Source organism: Sabethes cyaneus, chromosome 3, assembly GCF_943734655.1.
Source record: "Sabethes cyaneus chromosome 3, idSabCyanKW18_F2, whole genome shotgun sequence".
Lineage (NCBI taxonomy): Eukaryota > Metazoa > Arthropoda > Insecta > Diptera > Culicidae > Sabethes > Sabethes cyaneus.
Genome location: NC_071355.1, coordinates 181,971,778 through 181,982,773, shown reverse-complemented (window position 1 = coordinate 181,982,773; position 10,996 = coordinate 181,971,778). Strand labels below are relative to the sequence as shown.

The following is a 10,996-nucleotide window of genomic DNA, read 5'->3' as shown; positions in this document are numbered from 1 at the left end:
ACCAAGCAGTATTTGAATGTCATCTTCTTTCTGGTGGTCAACCGCGATGCTTTCTAAGATACTTCTTTCTCCTGGCGTCGCCGTATAAGACGAAAGCAGGTCAGAAACGATGTAGAAGAAACGAAAGATAACCTCCGGGTGCTACCTCAACCTCGTTGCAGAAATAGTGAATTGCACTACATCGTTGTACAGCTTTAGCTAACAGTAGAGTGTGGCTACTATACGAACTACAACGACGACGGGAACCTACTGGAGAGCAGTCCTGAACAACCTATCAAAGTCGCAAACAGTACAGTTTGCCATAGGGTGGTGGTTGGTTGGTTGGTTGGTTGGTGGTGTGGATGATAGTCTAGAATGTACGTTTACTAGGCTGATGTTGAGTGTAGGCTTGACGCTCGTTGGCTGTGTTCGTCGTGTCCGACCGTTGTCGGTACTGCCCTGGCAAAGGTTGATGGTAGCGCCATCATTTAAACTACGCTGGTCAGCTCCTGGAGGGTAGTTTGATGCTGGTATTTTTGCTGCTGGCCGGCAATCGATAACCGGACAACGACTTCACGCGGATGTCGGCTGCTGCTTGTGCTGCGTCAAGCCGCACCACATGGCAAATTTCCGTTCGGGTTCGAGCTGGCCGAGTTCATGCCGCAAGCCTTCAATTCGGTGAAAATTTCTGTGAAGAAACCGGGCTCGGCATTGATTCTCAACATGTTGGATGACAGCCGGTTTACGATCAGTAGGCATCTGCGGAAATGGAAAGGAATAAAATATATTACAACAATGTAACAAATTGTTTCAACGCAATTACTAGGACACGTATCATATTTGAAGGAATGTTGACACTTTTTCTGTAAGAGAAAGTTAGTATCAACAAAGTTAGTATCGGCATTTTACGTGAAATTACCCTTTCTTCATGTTTGGTATTTTTATCACTGCGACCCTCTATTTGATCTATTGTGATATATTCCGTATTTAAATAGCTATGTTGTCAAGATAACGCCCCCATGTAATACATATCCAAAAAATCGTTTCAAAGAAAATAAAATTATATAAAAGAATGATGATAACAATTTCCTCAATACTTTTACTCCATTACACCATTCTTTCAAACGGGGAAGGTGTAATTTGGTATTTCCTGCAGTTCATAACGTGTTCCAAAAATTCAAATTCCCCTTCAAGCAGGCCAAGTAGGAACAAAATGCAACAAACTAGTAATCCGCATTTGTCGTACTCGAAAGCATATCAGTTGAAGTTAATGTAACCACAAGTTACTCCTCAGCATGGCCTAGAACTAATCCTATTTAGTATACGATAGACCAGCGTTTCAAAATATGTACTGGACATTTCAAATTAACTTTAGGCACCTTTCGAATACAAGCTTCTATTCACTTGAACGTTTTGAGTAATGTTTACGAGGTACCAATATTCACAATAAACTAAAATGATTGGACGGATTTCGCACCAACTTATTTATGGGGCTGACAGCACCGTATCAGAATTCAATAAAACATTGGCCAATCGATGGAGGGGACGATAGGGAGCTTCCTCATCAGTAGCTCAGTGCACGAGCCACTAGCCTTGTAACACCGTAAATACAAAAGATGGCAAAACTTTATTTAGCAATATTGTTGATAATGGCTAGTTCTGCAAATGTTTCATATATAACTGTGTCAAAGTTTGCTCGGTTGAAACGGTACTATTAAATGCAGAATGCAAATGCGAGATACGGAAGCATGTGATTGGGTGGTGGACAATCATCCCCCGAATGTGAAGAATTAAGGGCCGATGCTTTAATATTAGCATTACTAACGTGCACAGGAACTGCCGATGATGACAAAGACGAATTTTGCGCGCAGTTGGACCAAGACATGATGCCAAAATCATCATCGGGGATGCTCAGGTCAGTCACGAGCAGAAATTTAAACCGGTGATTGGACGGTTCAGCGCTTAGCGCTTACCCGCAAACGAACGAAAACAGCCTAAGACTGGTCGACTTTGCTGCCTCCAAGAAGATGACCATATGTAGTGGACCTTTTTGCAGCATAACCTCCACCATCGGTACAGCTGGAGATCACCGAACCAGACGAAATCACAAACCGACAACGTTCTGATAGATGCTCGGCACTTTTCAGGCATTATCAACGTCAGAACCTATCGAGGCGCTAGCATTGATTCGGACTAGTAATGGTGAACATACGTCAATCGCCCGGATGTCGCCGAAAGCGACGCATTATCCCTCGAAACCGCGCTGCCGGAAGAGGGTGAGCTGGTTAAAGCCGCCATTAACAGTATAGCGGAGAACGTCCTAGGCCGTGTGGCATCGAATCGACATAACGAATAGTTTGCCAGCAGATATTGAAGCAGATGAGAAGAGCGCAGCACGGGTACAAATGCTGCGTAGAGTCACCCGTCAGAATGTGGAGCGATACGAACAATAGTGGAGACAGCAAGCCCGACCGTTCCAGGAGAAGTAGCGCCACCAGGAGGAGAAGGAGTACGAAGAGCTCAAGCAGCTGTACCGCTTTCGTGACATACGGAAGTTCTATCAGAGACTCAAAGAATCTCGCAAAGGCTTGGTGCCTCGGGCCGAAATGTGCAAAGACAAGGATGGAGGTAACTTGGCTGACGACCGTGTGGTGATCGAAAGGCGGAAGCAGCACTACGATGAACACCTGAATGGCCTGCAAGCGGCAGACCATGATAGCGGAGGAAGTACTCACATTGATGTAGCAAGCAACGAAGATGTGCCACCCCCATCGATAAGGGAAGTTAGAGAAGTCATCCAGCGGCTGAAGAACCACAAAGCAGCGGGAAAGGATGGCATTGGAGCGAAACTTATCGAAATGGGCGTGAACAAGTTGTCATATTCCATAGACTATCGCCAATAGCCAATAGATTTGTGCTAAGTTGCCAGGCCGGCTTCCTGGAGGATCGGTCTACAACGGACTGAATCTTCACTCTGCGGCAGATCCTTTAGAAGTGCCGCGAATTTCGAGTTCGAGTATCACCTATTCAGCAATTTCAAAGCCGCATATGATAGGGTAAACCGACAAGGGCTACGGAAAATTTTGGACGGAAACGGCTTTCCGGGTAAGCTTACTAGACTTATCATGGTTACCATGGATAGGATCCAGTACTGTGAGAGAATCTCGGGTCGATTGTCGGACCCATTCGAATCTCGCAGGGGACAAGGAGATGGCCTTTCCTGCCTGCTATTCAACATTGTGCTTGAAGGTGTGTGATCGTGATCGAAATGCGGGGCACGTTTTCAATAAATCCAGTCAATTTATCTGCTTTGCTGACGACGTGGATGCTGTCGACAGAACACTTGAGGCGGGGAAAGATCAGTACACCAGACTAAAACGCAAAGCAGAGAAATTTGAGTTGAATATAAATACGTCTAAAACGAAGTATATGCTGACGGGCGGAACCGAGCGCGTCAGGGCCCGCTTGGGCAGTACCGTGGTAATCCACGAGTTTGAGGTAGATGACGAGTTCGTATACCTTGGCTCACTGGCAACAGAGGGCAACAATCAGCAGAAGTCTAGTCTACTAGGGACTCCACAAACACTTGCGGTCGAACAATCTGAGCTCCAGTACAAGGTGCACACTGTACAAAATGCTAATTAGACCGGTTGTCTTCAACGGGCACGAAAGCACGTGGACACTGCTAGAAGAGGACCTACGAGCACTCGGAGTTTTCGAATTGACTATGAATCAGTTGTTTGCTTACGTAAAACAAACTTTATACAGTAAATCTTGTCATTGGTTTCGAATTTTTGGACTATCGGTGTGCTCATTTGTACGGATCTTGTAAAAATATGGCCAACGACTGCGTAAAAATATATTGAAATAGATTATTATTTTTCTGTTACAGAATGATTTTTTTATGTATAAAAAGAACATCTATATCTATATAAGAGGCATGTCTTCTATAGATACAAGAGGTTTGTCTGTAGCCAAAACCACGTCTCTGACAGGACGTCATAAGAGGCTTATCGGTAACTAAAAACAGGCCCCTGACAGGGCGTCATGCTTTCGTAGCAATGAGTTTTATTCTCAGTCACCTCACTGGTCGACTGCTGGACTACTCGATTGCTCAACTGGTCAACTAGACTGCTATACTGGACTGACTGACTAGACTGCTCGGTTTGATTACTCGACTGGACTGCTCAACTGAACTGATCGACTGGACTGTTTGATTCGACTGCTCGATTGAACAGATCGACTGGACTGAACAGCTCGACTCAACTGCTTGACTGGAGTACTCGACTAAACTGCTTGATTCGACTGCTCGGCTCAACTACTCGACTTACTACTCGACCCGACTGCTAGACTCAACTACTCGACCCGACTGCTTGATTGAACTTATTTATTCGACTGCTCGGCTTGACAGCAAGACTCAAGTGCTCAACTGAACTGCTTGACTGAATGACTTGATTAAACTGCTTGATTTGACTACTCGGCTCGAATGCTCTACCCTACTGTTCGATTCAACTTTTCGACTAGACTACTCAATTAAACTGCTCGACTAGATTACTCGATTAAACTGCTTGACTGGACAACTCGACTCAACTGTTCGACTTAGCTCCTCGACCCGACTACTCGACTGGGCAGTACGGTTCGATTGCTCGACTTGATAGCACGACTAGACAATTTGATTCAACTGCTCGACTAGACTGCTTAACTATCTGTTCGATTCGACTGCTCGACTCAAGTGCTCGGCTGGACTGTTCGATTTAACCCATTTCCTTCCAGCGTTGCGAAAACGCAACGCACTTTCATTCGATTCTAGAGAAGGCCCGGTTTAAGATATCAACTTGGACCCTGAGAGACAAAGAAAGATTTGAAAGAAATCTAATCGATCTGTTTTTGCTCAAAGGTCAGATGTTACATCTAACATATTTACAGCTGTGACAAAACAACAGGTTTTGCTATTTTTCAGACAGTTAAGGAAAAATGCTCATAAAACTCGATTTTACCTCTATTAACGCCTGAACTATCAATCAGTGTTGGTAAGAATCGGTTACTTGCCAAAAAAAACTTTGTTCCATAATTTTGATTATTTTTGTAATTTTAAGATAGGTAACGCTAGGAAGTAACGATATTCAAAATTTGCGACGGGAACGTTTGTTTTCGTTCGTTCGCTGCGGTGTTTCATTTGATGTCGTTGCTTTTTAGTTAACAAATGAATGTAAATCTTATCTTTCGCTTTTTCAAAGTATTCTGGAAACATTGTAAAAGTTTACATAACATAGAATTCGCAGCTTAAAACACTGATGGCAGATGGAGCAGCCGCTGTGATAAGAGCGCAATAAAATCGTTAAAGTAACTTTGCCTCTTGAAAATCTGGAGGAATTGAGTGACAGCAACGACAGCTTCATGGACCCAAATTTAATGTTACAACCTTTCCGGAACGTGTTGGTAGGCATTTAATCATCTGCGGTGCCGTGCATTTGGCACTCAAACTGTATACTATGCGCCTAATGCAAAGATGGTCTCCAATACAAATGTTTCGATATATATCATAAAACATAACATGTAATACTCTAAGTCGTTCATTTAATCTTTATTAATACTCAAAATCACAAATCACTAATTCCAAATTTATTTAACGGTAAAAAATTATGAAGCTTTTATATGCATAATAATGAAGGTATGCAAAAACGGTATACCCTTAACGCCCAGCGCTGCGTTTTCGCAACATAACGTTGCGGAACACAGGGTCAAAATTAAAAATACATGTCAGCGGCTTTTTCTCAGTTGACCTAAAAGAGAATTTTCCTGAAAGTTTCAACTTTCTATCCCTGCTGGGAAAAGTGTGGGGCTTAATGGGTTAACTACTTGATTCAACTGCTTGACTAAATTTAACTGCTTGTCTTGACAGCTCGACTGGACAGCTTCATTCAACTGCTCGATTTCATTGCTAAACTTAACCTCTCGACCCGACTGCTCGACTAGACCGCATGACTAAACTGTTCGATTGCACTGATCGACTGGACTGCACGGTTCGACTGGACTGCACGGTTCGACTAATCGACTCAACTGCTCGGGTAGACTACTTGATTCCACTGTTCGGCTGGAATACTCAACTAAACTGTTCGATTCAAATACTCGACTGGACTCGATTCGACTATTAGAATAAGCTGCTAGATTCAGCTGCTCGACTTATTACTCTATGCGACTGCTTGATTTAACTGTTAGACTGAACTACTCGACTCAATTGCTCGATTCGACCATTCAAATCTACCATAGACAGCAGACTGCTCGATGTGACTATTCGACTACACTACTCGATTTACCTGCTCGACTTGACAGCTCGACTTAACTGCTCGACTGAACTGCTTGACTGAACTGCTTGACTGAACAGCTTGATTCATCTGCTGTTTGATTCGACTGCTCGACTCGATTGCTTTTTTGCATTCTTTTAATAGAATTAGGTCGTTAGTAATAGGGAATCAGTCTTAGATAATAGCCAATTGCATTCATTAAGACATCATTGTAAGATGAAAATTTTTTAAATAAACAAATACAGAATTATTTTCCGGATCGTAAGATTCGGGCTCAACTAGTATAATAAGCTTAAAACGAAAAATTCACAGGCTCTTAAAGCGATCACCATATTTTGTGAGATCGTTAAAAGATGGTATTAATTTAACTTCACTCAATTTATGCTAATCAAAGTATTTCTTCAGCACATCAATTGTATGGAAGTAGATTACCGAAATTTATTTTAGCCATTCTATCATGCGAAAAATTTGACATTATTTTGCTTGTAAATACATAACATCAGGGAAATATCAGAAAAAGAAATTTCCCTTCAAGCCGTTGAATCAACTTTTCTGTTGGTAGTACGGTGTACTTGGGAAGGGTGTTGGTAACAGGTGTAATTAGAAATATTTCCAAAACATGTTATTTTTTAGATCGTTTCTTGCCCTTTTTTGTCGTCGTAAACAGGTTGTAAATAAGTATGGTAAACAAAAGCTCAGCAATTGGCTTTGTTTTAAATCTGTTGTCAATTCTTATTTAAACCCATTGTAGAATCAGGCCATTCGCTGTCAAGTGACTTTAGCATGGGTTTATTCTCAGGCCCCTCCACATCCTTCCTACTGCATTCTGCGTTAACTAACAATGAAAGCCTCTTGCCAGGGCAAGTTATAAGAGTGGTACTTGCTTGAGGTGCGAATGAAGCCTCTTGTTCAAGGGCAAATTATAGCTTGTTCCACTTCCTGGTTCTAGGAACGAGATTGGTAATGCATAATAAGTAGTAGTAGTAAGGAACACATACATACACACAAAACACACCCTCACTCTGTGCTGAACTCTGCTTTACCGACCATGAAGCCTTTAGCCGGGGCTGGTTATAAGAATGATACTTGCTCGAGGTGCGAATGAAGCCTCTTGTCCAAGGACAAATTATAACTAGTCTCCGCACTTCCCGGCTCTAGAGCTAGATTGGTTGAAAAGTAGTAAGAAGCGTAGAGGGAAAAAGGAGTGAAAAACACACCGAAAAGCACGGATAATAAGCAGTTCGCTCACTCTATAGCGATACTGCAATAACAACGAAGTGCGGAACAACACCTGGATAAAATCACAATAGATCAAAATGCTGGTCGTAGTGATAATATCCAATTTAAAAAAAAAAACCATTGTATTACGTGGAGAATAACTGTACTATGAATAATAGGTGATTAGTGATTGCTTTATAGGTAGGTAAGCATAGATAAGTGAGAAATTTCAATTTAACTAGCACTAGAACAGTACCATCTTTGGGAAAGCAATGGTTCGTCTGGTGTCCTATTAGAAATTTCCTCCAGCTTTTGATTTTTTATCCCCTCGAAGAACCATATTTTTCGCACTACTTATTCTGTCAATTTCAGCAGAATAATTCCTCCATCTTACATACCGGCTGATGAAGTTCAAACAGCTTTTTCTTTAGGAGATATTGAAGATCTTGAGAAACAACACGAATCATTACAATTCTGACAAAACACTTGATTTATGCAAAACGTATCACGTCACAACGAACCTCTGTTCAGACTCTTGTCATTTCACTTTTATCAATGTTAATTTTTAATCGAAGAAAAATGCTCGCGAAAAAAGTTTACAGCCATTTATTGCTGGTTGCATGAAAAATGTTACATTCAAAAGTGCGCAATCGTTCACAAAAGTGCTATTTTCTACTGAATCGCGTCAGTGTCGTCGGTTTCGTTATTTTCTAAGCAAAAATTGCGCCGAACACGCTAAATCGATTCAATCAAAAATAGCACTTTTATGAACGATTGCGCACTTTTGGTTGCAAAATTTTTGCTTCCAATCAGCATAAGGTCCAATCCAATAAGGGTACGACTTACGTCGCTCGATCTTCATTCACTATGCGGTTCTAGTGTGTGTTTTTATTTTTTCATGTCTTGTCACATAGTCACGTTCACTACTTTTCCAAGCTTGGTGTTGCTGTTAAACGTATTTTGATTGTTTGGATACCTACAAGTTTTCTAAGGAAAATGTATCTATCTTTAGTTTGCCAATTGAAGTTGTCATATGTCTTACCAAAGTAGGTACCAATTATTTTACTGTCAATTCTATGTGATTGTAATGCGAATCTGAGGGAATTCCCGTATCCAGTAACTCCAGTAAATCTGACAGATTAATCCTTATTTTCACATCGAATACCTACAAACATAGAACTTGAAATGCACGCCGATTCACGTAGTATTACGACATGGTAAATCTATGGCAGTTATCTCATAGCGTAACTAAAGGAGGAAGCGTCAACTTTCCAAATGATTTATTACTAAGGGATTGTGGAGTACATTTTTACTCGTAAATGCATTTTCACTTTTAATAACAATAAACACTTTCAAAAGGTGATTATCATTTTTGTTTTCCGCGTGCGGCACAGCTACTTTGTTTTTTAAATTGGAATTACATACACAATTATTGAAATACCTACTAGGAAAAATTATGGAAAAACATTGAATCTCGACCTATTTTCAATATTAAGGTAATATTAGCATAGAGAATTAAAGAATCCATGTAGTCCTACGTTCGAAATCCCCACAGTCCCTTAACTGCTGTCTAGTGCAAAGAGAAAGATAAAAGAGTAGACTCACCTATCCCAAAATTTGTCCTTCGAGTCCTCCACCAGGAACGGTTTCAGAGGGTAGCTAATCTCGTTGCCCATGTACGAGTAGGACAGATAGAGACAAGTCAGCACCGCCGCCTGCAGTTCCGCTTCCTTGGTCTCCTCGCCGTCGACTAGTTCCCGAACTAGCATGTAAACGAACACCACATTCGCCGGGTTGATGAAGGCAACATCCTGTGGGAGATATACGTAGGAGATACGGAGGTCATTTTTATGAATAAATATGCGGCATACGGGTGAGATATATGGTTTTGGCAATGGTCGAGAAACCGACAATCTGGGTGTCTTGCTGGGTAGAGCATAATTTGATAAGAGATTGAATGTAATTGGATTTGCATTTGTTAGTTGTTGGAACAACCAAGACATTCCACTGCAGGAAACTATAAACAAAAAGTGGCTCTTTATTAATTTGAAACCAGTGAAAGAGTTTACGTAAATCAGGTGTTAATTTTCACACATTTTTTAGGTAAGCTTTCATACTCTTCAACAAGGAAGATGATTTCTAAGTGATTCCATTATCTAGTTGTTTCTTTGCTAGGAGTCTTCATACGGTACTAATGATTTTGATCACGCATAGCCCACACAGTAGTGTCATTCGAATGCAAACTGTGACATTTTCTCGTATAGAATCGTTGTGATTAAAGCCTAGTCATGGTAAGCAATTGTACAGAACTCAACCCCAGTAAATGGTTGGTCAATGAATGTTTAATGTTCGTATAGCACTCAATCCAAACCGTAGCCGTCCCACATTTAATATATATGAGGATGGTCCTAAAATAAACGAATGCTTTTCCAATAGCCATGTAGCACGTACTTCTCTACCTATTGCAGTGCCTATATTGTTGTCAGCAGAAATATTCAGTACTTTGTTTTAATTTGCGGATGACCACATTGCGAACAATGTCACTTAAAACATACAGCTGTGTGTCACGGTAGGGTTCGTGCATTGCAAACGTGCACGATTGTTTGTTTAGGCAGGAGACAAGCCATTGAGTCCTGATGGAGCAGCATGGTGCTTTACCAGTTATAACATTAAACACAAGCCATGCGTCTCCATCGAAAAAAAAATCTGAAACTGTAATTACCTAGCAGGAGCATAACGAGAACGACCCAGTAGGAAATACCGTAGGAGATTAGACTTAAATCCGCTTTAGGTCAGTAGCGTGCAAAATGTTTGCAATAAATTTGCCGTCGACCATTTGGCCATTAGCGGATACGGCTGGGTTGGGCAGGGCATCATTGGTCGGTGTACAATTATTCTACTGCCACAAAGAGGCAGCAAGAAAGCTCCCGTTTTGGTTCAGAAAATTTGCATCGTCGTTATAGGATATTCTCCGAAACAAAACGGGAGAATGAACCTCTGGTCTGGTCGTTCTGTAAGCTGCATTCTCAGTACAGTATAGTGATGCACGGATAGCAAAACGACTTCACCACATTAGGTACAGCCCCAGCCCGAACGACGCGTTCCATTCTAAATGCTAATGCTCGCTATGTAGTGACAACAACATCGCCAGCATTGTGCTCCTGCTATAATCCTCGCCCTCGAGATGTGGCTCACGTACATACATATGACGCCAGTAGTGTTTGCCCATTTCGTGCGGTTTAGTTTACGGGTTCAGCTGATAGTAGATATTGTGGGCGCCGTCATTCATTGCCATGAATCTGAACCTATAGATATACAAATAGTGAACGCTTCGAGCAGCCTGAATTTGACCGTATGTAGCAGAAGGTTGGCCACCGATGGTTATCTAGGATAAAAATAGGCAACAACATGCAATGACTAAGTTTTGTTCATTCGGTTGTGAAAAGTGCTGAATGAACAAATTGATGGTATTCAACGTTGATTACCGGTTAAGG

The 10,996-nt window shown here is 41.5% G+C and overlaps 1 protein-coding gene across 1 annotated transcript in view; it reads right to left on the bottom strand.

Moving 5' to 3' along the window:
• Nucleotides 1-584: 584 nt before the first annotated feature.
• The window catches only part of LOC128743232 (cyclin-dependent kinase 5 activator 1), an 83,764-nt gene continuing 73,352 nt past the window's right edge, over nt 585-10,996 (bottom strand). The window contains exons 3-4 of the mRNA XM_053839773.1: nt 9,108-9,313; nt 585-738 (exon numbers count right to left, since the gene is read on the bottom strand). Coding sequence (XP_053695748.1) covers nt 585-738; nt 9,108-9,313 — 360 coding nt within the window. The remainder of the gene's footprint in view (nt 739-9,107; nt 9,314-10,996) is intronic.